Source organism: Rattus norvegicus, chromosome 6, assembly GCF_021556685.1.
Source record: "Rattus norvegicus strain SHRSP/BbbUtx chromosome 6, alternate assembly SHRSP_T2T, whole genome shotgun sequence".
NCBI classification, from domain to species: domain Eukaryota; kingdom Metazoa; phylum Chordata; class Mammalia; order Rodentia; family Muridae; genus Rattus; species Rattus norvegicus.
Window position 1 is genome coordinate 97,358,667 of NC_141539.1, and position 12,566 is coordinate 97,371,232.

Sequence of the window (12,566 nt, forward strand, 5' to 3'; positions counted from 1 at the left end):
GTCTCATGGGAGCATTATATGGATGTTCATAGTATAAACATTCTTAAAGCTGTGGGTAGGAAAACAAGACAAACTGAAAATTAAAACTTATCTGGATATGGAGAATATTTTAAGGGAAAGGGAAGGTTTTAAAATCATTAATTGGGCTATTCACCTTCTGTGGGAAATAAAACTTTTTAGCTGTGTATAAATGAACATCATTATGCTGTCCCTTTTATTCATTTTGTTTTTTTTTATTAGTTAACTCTCTTACAGCATTCTAGCTCTAAAGAGGAAAGACCTCGGATGCTCAGTATATGGCCTTCTGCCAAAATTCTGACCCAGATTTCAAAGTTAGGACCCCACTTTCATCTGACTGGGAACTGGTACTTGAAGGTAATGACTCATTCATTAAAACTTGTGTCAGCTTACATTAATCTCTGTATTAAACATTGGTGTGAACCATGAAGAGGACACAGATAGATAAGAAACAGAAACACAAAGAGATAAAATGGGAAAAGAAGACTTAAGATGTACTTCCTTGGCAAATCTCAAGTATATTATACAGTGTTTCCAACTGTAGTCATAATATTATACGTTAGCCCCTCAGAACTCACTGTTCTTGAAAAGTTAAAACTTAGTGCCCTTTGACTCCATTTCCCTGCCCTCCCATCTCCATCGCCAGAAACTACCAATCTCCTCTCTGTCTCTGCGAGTTTAGTTACTTAGAGTCCACGTCTCAAAGAGATCACGGCCTTTAATTTATAATGCATGGCTATCAAATTAAATAATATACTCTAAATATCATTGTAAATGGTAAATTATGCTTCAATAAAGTTGAGAAAACATATAAGGCAATTTATGGTTTTTAAAGTAATAAATGTACCATTGTTGTTGATGTTTAAAAACATGAAACGACAAGACCAAGTTCCAGAATGGTGTCGCAGGGACTCCTCTTCAGCTATGGTTATTACGGAATTGGAGACGTAGAATGAAGGGTATAAAGTGAAGAGTAGACTTTGATACTGAGTTTAGCCAACTTAATGCTCCGAGCCAGAGATCAAGTCAGCATCCTGATGGCAAGGGAGTAGAAATTTCTGCAAGAGAATCTGGGAATTATTGAGGCCTCAGCCAGGGACAAGTCACAGCCTCAATGGCTTCTTGCTGCACAAGGTCACCTGACCATATCAGAGTCCTCTCTAATGCAGACTTGAACGATACCAGTGAAGCTAACAGAACCCTTGAAAATGGGAAACATTGGTGGCATTTTTCTCATATAATATAGGTTATTATTGTGCTGCAGTGCAGGCTCAATGGTAGTCCCAAATCCTGGAATCAGAGTGATGCTTTAAATATGTTCCAAGTGGGGCTGAGATGGCCAGATTTTTATAACCACCACTAACAATGAGCCAGGCTAGGAATGAGTGTGCCCTGAAGCAAAGTGACTCTGCAGCTGAGGCTGTCCCCAAAGGGACTGACAGCTCTACCAGGAGCTGTCCCAGTAGTTGCAGTGACTGACCCAACTGGCACACCACTGTGCCCAGATCACAACAACCTCCCTAAATCCCATTAGAATCCTGTCGTGCTTTTACTTCATTGTAATCTAAGACTTTTCCACATCATTAGCTCCTGAAGGAATTCTAGCATTTACGTATCACATTTGGATTGTTTTTGTTAGCTTTTTAAAATCTAATAACTTTGAATTTGTTTGCAAGATTCAGAAGTAACATGTAATATAAATTATTGTATAGATAACTGCCTTAAATTTAGATGGACAACATCTCTTTGAAATCACAAATCTAGAAAAATTGGAGAATTTGAAATGGGCATCGTTCAGCAATAATAACCTCTCCAAAATGGAAGGCCTTGAGTCCTGTGTCAACCTGGAGGAGCTCACATTAGATGGCAACTGCATCTCAAAGATAGAAGGTAAGATGTCACAGCCCCCCACAGCTCACGCAACCAAAGGGGAAGATGTCTAGAGAAGCTTCCGGAAGGCCTGTGTTGGAATCTTCTGCATACCTGTGGACAGGATTGAGCTGAACTGCTAAGCACAGTGAACCCCAGCAGCTGTCAGCCCCCCAGCTCTCCTTTCTCATGCAGGGGATTACCATCAATTTCTACACTCAGTGTGTAGCCATGTAGTCAAAGTGGTCATGAACATTTGTAGCACTGAAGAAATGTATGAGTGAGGCTTCCTTTGGGAAAGAGCCAACAGTCTCCCTTCATTGTGTAAGATGTGGAATTAAGGTGATATTTAGAAATGTGAAGTCAACAGAAGTGAAAATTATACTCACTGGAAATTAGAAAATGAAAAAAAAGTCCTGTAAACATCTTCTATGGCTTCACTTCCAAACCACTTATCTGCTTTCCTAAGATCTCAGTCATAAAGACATGAGTGCATGTTGATGGTTTAAAGTTTAACATCAGATTCTTTGCCAGAGAGTGAATTCTCCTCCCCGCAACAGCTACCCTAGATTCGCCAGATAACATTAGTTTGTGCTTATCTGCAGCTAAAACCCATCATTTACAGAGCGTGCTTTGAGACACACTAAATATTCGGCAGCTGTCTTGGATTCTATCCCGTCCCTTGCTTGATGCCTTTAAAAGAAAGAACTTGAAAGTTTCCTCTTCTGGCCTGCTAAAAACTGTCTCATAGTCTTCCTTCCTAGAAACAGCTGTGCTTAATTCTGTATCCCCTAAGCAGTGCGTTTTCACACGACCCTTTATGGTTGAGGAAAGAAAATGATTGTATCCTTTACCTGTGGCTCTGTGTCACACATTTGACGAAGGTGACTGTGACTCCAAAGTTCTTTCAGCCAGCTGTGTGGTGACTCGCGTCAGTAACCCCGGCGCTCAGCTGTCTGAGACAGGACAACTGTGAGCTGTGAGTCTGAGGCCAGTCTGATCTACATACTGAGACCTTGTCTTTAAACAGAGAAAGAGAAAACTTTCTTTCAACTTCTCTCTCCTGCCTGCATGCTTCTCCACTGTAAACATTAGATCCTGCTGGGAATGGCCAGCCCTCAAATTTCATTCTAAAAACAATTTTAGGCATGTGATGTGATAATTAGGAAAAATGGTTGCCATTAAGACGGCTGAGTCCATAATTTCCAGAGCGTTTACACTTTGGTTTCTAATCTTTAGAGTTAGTTTAATATGAGATCTACTAGCTATTATATTTTTATTTTTATTTTTGAAGGAGAAATTGTTACCTACAAAATGCCTTTCTTTAACATCTAAGAAAAGTGAATCTACTTAGAAATTCAAAATCAAAATTTGATGCATGAGTGGAGCTTTCTACACATGACTCTGTCCTTCTGAAACACAGAGAAAGAAATGATTTACACAAGGAGCATCGGTGCAGTGGCTAGCTTGTTCTGTTTGACACTAACCTGCCATCTGAGTCTCTCCTTGGCTTTGCTGATTTTCTAGGCATCACCAGGCTGACCAAACTAAGCCGCCTCAGCATGAACAACAACCTTCTCACCGGCCTGGAGAAGCACACGTTTGATAACATGCTTCATCTCCACTCCCTCTCTCTCGAGAACAACAGGATCACATCACTGAGCGCTTTACAAAAGACATTCACTCTGATCGAGTTGTACATAAGCAATAACTACATAGCCGTGAACCAAGAGATCTACAACTTAAAGGTGACTGCCTGGGCTCTCAGTTTTCTGCTTTTAATAGCATTTACTGTTTGTTTACACTACAGAAGTCATGCTCACTACACCGAGTTTGTTGAAACAATAAGGAAGAATATCAAATAACAAGGTTTATTGAAATGCATTTGCCCTCATTTTATGTAAATGTACAAATGACAGCATTCTGATACAAGTATGGGGTAACTTTTTATCAGCATACTTAGTGGTGCAAAATCATTTGTTTCATTACGACATTTTCCCGGCACATACAGTTGTTGTGATCATATCCATACCCTTACTGCCCCTACCTCCTGCTCCTCATCCTTTTCCTCTTCCCACCCTCATGGCCTTTGTTTTCACTAGCTCCATATATGAGGGAAATCACACAATATTTGTTTTTCTGAGACTCTCTTATTGTAGTGCATAATTTTAAAAGGACCCACGCTTGTTCTGGCTAGGTGCCAGCATCAGCATCTTGTCCATCCCCCACGGCTAGCTCCAAGTGAACCCCAACAACCACTCTGGTCTCACTCAGTTCCCTCTAGCCCCATGAAAGGAAAACACTAAGAACTTACATTTATACCAGAAACTTACATTCATACCAGCCAGATTTATATTGGTAAATCTCCAACCCCAAAATGCCCGTGCAAAGAAAATACAACTCAGTTAATATATTTATAAGCCGCACACCTAGGTTGGACAGATAAGGCATTACACTACTCTACTGCCCCGCTGTGAAATCCCTAGCTACTTGCAACTCCTCCAGACCACATGGGTCTACTCCATCTTCTACCTCCTCTTCCTCTATCTTCTCCCTCTGTCCTCCTCATCTTTCTCTTCTTCCCTCATCTGTCCCTCTCTAAAACTTCCAGCCCTGCCTTTTCCTTCCACGGCCCCATCACCAGCTCAAGCCTTATCTGGCCAATTAAGGTTTCACCTGAATACTTCATCTACTCCTTGTCTGGGCACCTCTCTTGCGGGAGCAGAATTAGCAACAAAATACAAACAGCAATCCACAACATCTTATTTTCCATGAACACTCAAATTCCATAATTATATATACGATATAGTTGAAATATTAAAATTCAAGGCTGTCTCACCTCTGGGAAAATAACTTGATGGAGTGTGGTTGATTTTCTATGTACATAATATAATGCATTCTCATTATCTAGGGTTTATGCAACTTGGTCATTCTAGACATGTATGGAAACATTATTATATGGAACCAAGAAAACTACCGGCTGTTTGTAATATTTCATCTTTCTGAACTGAAGGCCTTGGATGGAATGTCAATTGTAAGTTTTTTTATGAATCATAATATTTGATCCACAGTGCAGACATTTGCATACTCATAGGTCATAAGCATTTTGAATATTGATTTATCTCTACAATTATACTGAACCCTACCATGCTTATTAAAAATATCCTTTTCCAAAGCTCTTTTCGGTTCTGGATCTTACAACTCACTCACCTAGCCAATTCTTAATAGTCTTAACATGAGGCAGAGAGGGAAGATGGAGTTTACTTTTTCATACAGTGAATTGGGTGCCTCTAAACTGAAGAGTGGGCTCAGCAGGTAAGGTGCCCATAGCACAGCACGAGGCACTGAGCTGGGATCTCTGGATCACATGTAAAGCTAGGCAAGTTCTGCACCTGTAACCCCAGGGCTCCTCCAGTGAGATGGAAAGCAGACACAAAAGACTCTTCAGATGCTTTGGGCAGGTAGCCTGGTATACTCAGCACTGAAAAACAGGAAGGACCTGTGCCCAAGGTATCCCCTGACCTCCATATGCAGAGACACTCAGGAAAAAAAGAGCTCTTTTAAGAAAAGCAGCAGTGAAGGTGGAGCTCAGTGATGGGTAACTGCCTGATGAGTGGCGTTCTGGGTTGAATCTCTAATCAGTGCTGCAGCAGACAAGGCCCAATCCTACAAGGCAGAGTAGAAGTACACACCTGAGTACCATCATGTTTCTTAGTTCTGGGGAAATACAATGTTGGCAGTTATGGAAAACATATTTGAATCCACAAATGTAGTGTGGTAAGATTTCTTAAAAAGAGTAAATGGAAAACCCAGGATTTAGGAATGAACACAAAATCTTCATGTGAACACCCAGGCTCTATAACGAGTTCATGGGGGACTCCCAGGATCCATGTAACAGGTAAGTGCCAGGCAATCCTATGAAGGATGCAGTTCCCTCGTGAAATATTATCTAGCAGAAACAGAAATGTACATCAAATTTTCTAGAAAATTGAGAGACAACTCCTGGTGGTTTAATACTCTGAGACACTCTGAAGAGATTACTAATACCACATTTTCAGGGTCTCACTGAATAAAGCATCCTATTCCAATAAATATAAATTCTCTGGAAGTGTGTACATTGGACTCATTCCGTCATTCAGCCTTCACTGAGGGTGGATTCTTCCTCATAGTCTTAATTTAACTGGTATACATTCGCTCTAAATATGTTAGAGCTCTTATCCTTCTTAACTGCCCTCATTTAAAAGGTGTCAGGAGAAAATATTTTTGTGGGGGGAGTCTTGTTCTGTTCACTAACAATATTATGCAAGTATTTCCTTTTTCACTTTAGTATGTCAAAAACTCAGGGCCAATTTTATGATTCAATAGTAGAAATTCTACAGTATACTATATTCTCTCTGTCCCTAACCCTAGTTTTTATCTGATCTAATTTATGCTCTTGTTGGATTTTTGTTTGTTGGTTGTTGTTGTTGATGTTATTGTTGCTTTTTGCTATTTTTTATCTTTATTAACTTGAGTATTTCCTATTTACATTTCAATTGTTATTCCCCTTCCTGGTTTCTGGGCCAACATCCCCCTAACCCCTCACAATCCCCTTCTATGTGGGTGTTGCCCTCCCCATCCTCCCCCCATTACCGCCCTCCCCTCAAACTGCCAAATGTGGGGCAGGCTCTGAATGGGTGTTCCTTCTGCCTCTGTTCTAAACTTTGCCTCCCTATCCCCTCCTAAGGCTATTCTTGTTCCCCTTTTAAAGAAGGAGTGAAGCATTCACATTTTGGTCATTCTTCTTGAGTTTCATGTGTTCTGTGCATCTAAGGTAATTTGAGCATTTGGGCTAATAGCCACTTATCAATGAGTGCATACCATGTGTGTCTTTCTGTGATTAGGTTAGCTCACTCAGGATGATATTTTCCATTTCCATCCATTTGCCTATGAATTTCATAAAGTCATTGTTTTTTTTTGTTTTTGTTTTTTAATTAACTTGAGTATTTCTTATATACATTCCGAGTGTTATTCCCTTTCCCGGTTTCCAGGCAAACATCCCCCTCCCTCCTCCCCTTCCTTATGGGTATTCCCCTCCCAACCCTCCCCCCATTGCCGCCCTCCCCCCAATAATCTAGTTCACTGGGGGTTCAGTCTTAGCAGGACCCAGGGCTTCCCCTTCCACTGGTGCTCTTACTAGGATATTCATTGCTACCTATGAGGTCAGAGTCCAGGGTCAGTCCATGTATAGTCTTTAGGTAGTGGCTTAGTCCCTGGAAGCTCTGGTTGCTTGGCATTGTTGTACATATGGGGTCTCGAGCCCCTTCAAGCTCTTCCAGTTCTTTCTCTGATTCCTTCAATGGGGGTTCTATTCTCAGTTCAGTGGTTTGCTGCTGGCATTCGCCTCTGTATTTGCTGTATTCTGGCTGTGTGTCTCAGGAGCGATCTACATCCGGCTCCTGTCGGTCTGCACTTCTTTGCTTCATCCATCTTGTCTAATTGGGTGGCTGTATATGTATGGGCCACATGTGGGGCAGGCTCTGAATGGGTGTTACTTCAGTCTCTGTTTTAATCTTTGCCTCTCTCTTCCCTGCCAAGGGTATTCTTGTTCCCCTTTTAAAGAAGGCGTGAAGCATTCACATTTTGATCATTTGTCTTGAGTTTCATTTGTTCTAGGCATCTAGGGTAATTCAAGCATTTGGGCTAATAGCCACTTATCAATGAGTGCATACCATGTATGTCTTTCTGTGATTGAGTTAGCTCACTCAGAATGATATTTTCCAGTTCCAACCATTTGCCTACGAATTTCATAAAGTCGTTGTTTTTGATAGCTGAGTAATATTCCATTGTGTAGATGTACCACATTTTCTGTATCCATTCCTCTGTTGAAGGGCATCTGGGTTCTTTCCAGCTTCTGGCTATTATAAATAAGGCTGCTATGAACATAGTGGAGCATGTGTTTTTGTTATGTGTTGGGGCATCATTTGGGTTTATGCCCAAGAGAGGTATAGCTGGATCCTCAGGTAGTTCAATGTCCAATTTTCTGAGGAACCTCCAGACTGATTTCCAGAATGGTTGTACCAGTCTGCAATCCCACCAACAATGGAGGAGTGTTCCTCTTTCTCCACATTCTCGCCAGCATTTGCTGTCACCTGAGTTTTTGATCTTAGCATTCTCACTGGTGTGAGGTGAAATCTCAGGGTTCTTTTGATTTGCATTTCCCTTATGACTAAAGATGTTGAACATTTCTTTAGGTGTTTCTCAGCCATTCGGCATTCCTCAGCTGTGAATTCTTTGTTTAGCTCTGAACCCCATTTTTAATAGGGTTATTTGTCTCCCTGTGGTCTAACTTCTTGAGTTCTTTGTATATTTTGGATATAAGGCCTCTATCTGTTGGAGGATTGGTAAAGATTTTTTCCCTATCTGTTGGTTGCCATTTTGTCCTAGCAACAGTGTCCTTTGCCTTACAGAAGCTTTGCAGTTTTAAGAGATCCCATTTGTCGATTCTTGATCTTAGAGCATAAGCCATTGGTGTTTTGTTCAGGAAGTTTTCTCCAATGCCCATATGTTTGAGATTCTTCCCCACTTTTTCTTCTATCAGTTTGAGTGTATCTGGTTTGATGTGGAGATCCTTGATCCACTTGGACATAAGCTTTGTACAGGGTGATAAGCATGGATCAATCAGCATTCTTCTACATGCTGATCTCCAGTTGAACCAGCACCATTTGCTGAAAAGGCTATCTTTTTTCCATTGGATGGTTTTGGCTCCTTTGTCAAAAATCAAGTGCCCATAGATGTGTGGGTTCATTTCTGGGTCTTCAATTCTATTCCACTGGTCTATCTGTCTGTCTCTGTACCAATACCATGCAGTTTTTATCACTATTGCTCTGTAATACTGCTTGAGTTCAGGGATAGTGATTCCCCCTGAAGTCCTTTTATTGTTGAGGATAGTTTTAGCTATCCTGGGTTTTTTGTTATTCCAGATGAATTTGCAAATCGTTCTGTCTAACTCTCTGAAGAATTGGACTGGTATTTTGATGGGGATTGCATTGAATCTGTAGATCGCTTTTGGTAAAATGGCCATTTTTACTATATTAATCCTGCCAATCCGTGAGCATGGGAGATCTTTCTATCTTCTGAGCTCTTCTTCAATTTCTTTCTTCAGAGGCTTGAAGTTCGTATTGTACAGATCTTTTACTTGCTTGGTTAAAGTCACACCGAGGTATTTTATATTATTTGGGACTATTATGAAGGGTGTCATTTCCCTAATTTCTTTCTGGGCTTGTTTCTCTTTTGTGTAGAGGAAGGCTACTGATTTATTTGAGTTAATTTTATACCTAGCCACTTTGCTGAAGTTATCAGCTTTAGTAGTTCTCTGGTGGAACTTTTGGGATCACTTAAATATACTATCATATCATCTGCAAATAGTGATATTTTGACTTCTTCTTTTCCAATCTGTATCCCCTTGATCTCCTTTTGTTGTCTGATTGCTCTGGCTAGAACTTCAAGAACTATATTGAGTAAGTAGGGAGAGAGTGGGCAGCCTTGTCTAGTCCCTGATTTTAGTGGGATTGCTTCAAGTTTCTCTCCATTTAGTTTAATGTTAGCAACTGGTTTGCTGTATATGGCTTTTACTATGTTTAGGTATGGGCCTTGAATTCCTATTCTTTCCACGGCCTTTATCATGAAGGGGTGTTGAATTTTGTCAAATGCTTTCTCAGCATCTAATGAAATGATCATGTGGTTTTGTTCTTTCAGTTTGTTTATATAATGGATCACGTTGATGGTTTTCCATATATTAAACCATCCCGGCATGCCTGGGATGAAGCCTACTTGATCATGGTGGATGATTGTTTTGATGTGCTCTTGGATTCGGTTTGCCAGAATTTTATTGAGTATTTTTGCATCGATATTCATAAGGGAAATTGGTCTGAAGTTCTCTTTCTTTGTTGGGTCTTTGTGTGGTTTAGGTTCAAGAGTAATTGTGGCTTCATAGAAGGAATTCGGTAGTACTCCATCTGTTTCAATTTGGTGGAATAGTTTGGATAGTATTGGTATGAGGTCTTCTATGAAGGTCTGATAGAATTCTGCACTAAACCCGTCTGGACCTGGGCTCTTTTTGGTTGGGAGACTTTTAATGATTGCTTCTATTTCATTAGGAGTTATGGGGTTGTTTAAATGGTTTATCTGTTCCTGATTTAACTTTGGTACCTGGTATCTGTCTAGGAAATTGTCCATTTCCTGCAGATTTTCAAGTTTAGTTGAATATATGCTTTTGTAGTAGGATCTGATGATTTTTTGAATTTCCTCTGATTCTGTAGTTATGTCTCCCTTTTCATTTCTGATTTTGTTAATTTGGACACACACTCTCTGTGTCCTCTCATTAGTCTGGCTAAGGGTTTATCTATCTTGTTGATTTTTTCAAAGAACCAACTTTTGGTCCTTTTTGTTTCTACTTGGTTGATTTCAGCTCTGAGTTTGATTATTTCCTGCCTTCTACTCCTCCTGGGTGTATTTGCTTCTTTTTGTTCTAGAGCTTTTAGATGTGATGTCAAGCTGCTGACATATGCTCTCTTTTGTTTCTTTCTGCAGGCACTCAGAGCTATGAGTTTTCCTCTTAGCACAGCTTTCATTGTGTCCCATGAGTTTGGGTATGTTGTATCTTCATTTTCATTAAATTCTAAGAAGTCTTTAATTTCTTTCTTTATTTCTTCCTTGACCAGGTTATCATTGAGTAGAGCATTGTTCAACTTCCATGTATATGTGGGCGTTCTTCCTTTATTGTTATTGAAGGCCAGCTTTAGCCTATGGTGGTCTGATAAGATGCATGGGATTATTTCTATCTTTCTGTATCAGTTGAGGCCTGTTTTATGACCAATTATATGGTCAATTTTGGAGAAAGTACCAGGAGGTGGTGAGAAGAAGGTATATCTGTTTGTTTTAGGATAGAATGTTCTATAAATATCTGTTAAGTCCATTTGGTTCATGACTTCTCTTAGTCTGTCTATGTCTCTGTTCAATTTCTGTTTCCATGATCTGTCCATTTATGAGAGTGGGGTGTTGAAATCTCCTACTATTATTGTGTGAGATGCAATGTGTGGTTTGAGCTTTAGTAAGGTTTCTTTTACGTATGTAGGTGCCCTTGTATTTGGAGCATAGATATTTAGGATTGAGAGTTCATCTTGGTGGATTTTTCCTTTGATGAATATGAAGTGTCCTTCCTTATCTTTTTTGATGACTTTTAGTTGAAAATCAATTTTATTCGATATTAGAATGGCTATTCCAACTTGCTTCTTCAGACCATTGGAAAGTTGTTTTCCAGCCTTTCACTCTGAGGTAGTGTCTGTCTTTGTCCCTGAGGTGTGTTTCCTGTAGGCAGCAGAATGCAGGGTCCTCATTGCGTATCCAGTTTGTTAAAATATGTCCTTTTATTGGAGAGTTGAGACCATTGATGTTGAGAGATATTAAGGAATCGTGATTACTGCTTCCTGTTATATTCATATTTGGATGTGAGATTATGTTTGCGTGCTTTTCTTCTCTTTGTTTTGTTGCCAAGACGATAGTTTCTTGCTTCTTCTAGGGTATAGCTTGCCTCCTTATGTTGGGCTTTACCATTTATTATCCTTTGTAGTGCTGGATTTGTAGAAAGATATTGTGTAAATTTGGTTTTCTCATGGAATATCTTGGTTTCTCCATCTATGTTAATTGACAGTTTTGCAGGATACAGTAACCTGGGCTGGCAGTTGTGTTCTCTTAGGGTCTGTATGACATCTGTCCAGGATCTTCTGGCTTTCATAGTCTCTGGCGAAAAGTCTGGTGTGATTCTGATAGGTCTGCCTTTATATGTTACTTGACCTTTTTCCCTTACTGCTTTTAATATTTATTTATTTTGTGCATTTGCTGTTTTGACTATTATGTGATGGGAGGAGTTTCTTTTCTGGTCCAATCTATTTGGAGTTCTGTTGGCTTCTTGTATGTTTATGGGCATCTCTTTCTTTAGGTTAGGGAGGTTTTCTTCTATGATTTTGTTGAAGATATTTACTGGTCCTTTGAGCTGGGAGTCTTCACTCTCTTCTATACCTATTATCCTTAGGTTTGATCTTCTCATTGTGTCCTGGATTTTCTGTATGTTTTGGATCAGTAGCTTTTTCCATTTTACATTATCTTTGACAGTTGTGTCGATTATTTCTATGGAATTTTCTGCTCCTGAGATTCTCTCTTCTATCCATTGTATGCTGTTTGTGATGCTTGTATCTAAGGCTCCTTGTCTCTTCCTTTGGTTTTCTATATCCAGGGTTGTTTCCCTGTGTTGTTTCTTTATTGCTTCTATTTCCATTTTTAATTCCTTCAACTGTTTGATTGTGTTTTTCTGGAATTCTTTCAGGGATTTTTGTGATTTCTCTCTATAGGCTTCTTTATGTTTTCCTGTGTTTCTCTAAGGGAATTCTTCATGTCTTTCTTGAAGTCCTCCAGCATTATGATCAAATATTATTTTAAATCTAGATCTTGCTTTTCTGGTGTGTTTGGATATTCAGTGTTTGCTTTGGTGGGAGAATTGGGCTCTGATGATGCCATGTAATCTTGGTTTCTGTTGGTTGGGTTCCTGTGCTTGCCTCTCACCATCAGGTTGTCTTTGGTGATACCTTGTTCTGCTATTTCTGACAGTGGCTAGACTGTACTATAGGCCTGTGTGTCAGGAG

The 12,566-nt window shown here is 39.8% G+C and overlaps 1 protein-coding gene across 23 annotated transcripts in view; it reads left to right on the forward strand.

Annotated features, from left to right (window-relative positions):
* Lrrc9 (leucine rich repeat containing 9) overlaps positions 1-12,566 on the forward strand; it is an 88,748-nt gene that overhangs the window by 46,438 nt on the left and 29,744 nt on the right. For 13 of the 23 annotated variants that reach the window (XM_087552726.1, XM_087552717.1, XM_087552728.1 and 10 more), the window contains 4 exon segments: positions 241-375; positions 1,731-1,908; positions 3,415-3,635; positions 4,799-4,921. Coding sequence is in view for 16 of the 23 variants with exons in the window: in XM_087552717.1 (XP_087408843.1) it covers positions 241-375; positions 1,731-1,908; positions 3,415-3,635; positions 4,799-4,921 (657 nt within the window). In the remaining 7 variants the exon portion in view is untranslated. 23 annotated transcript variants of the gene reach the window in all.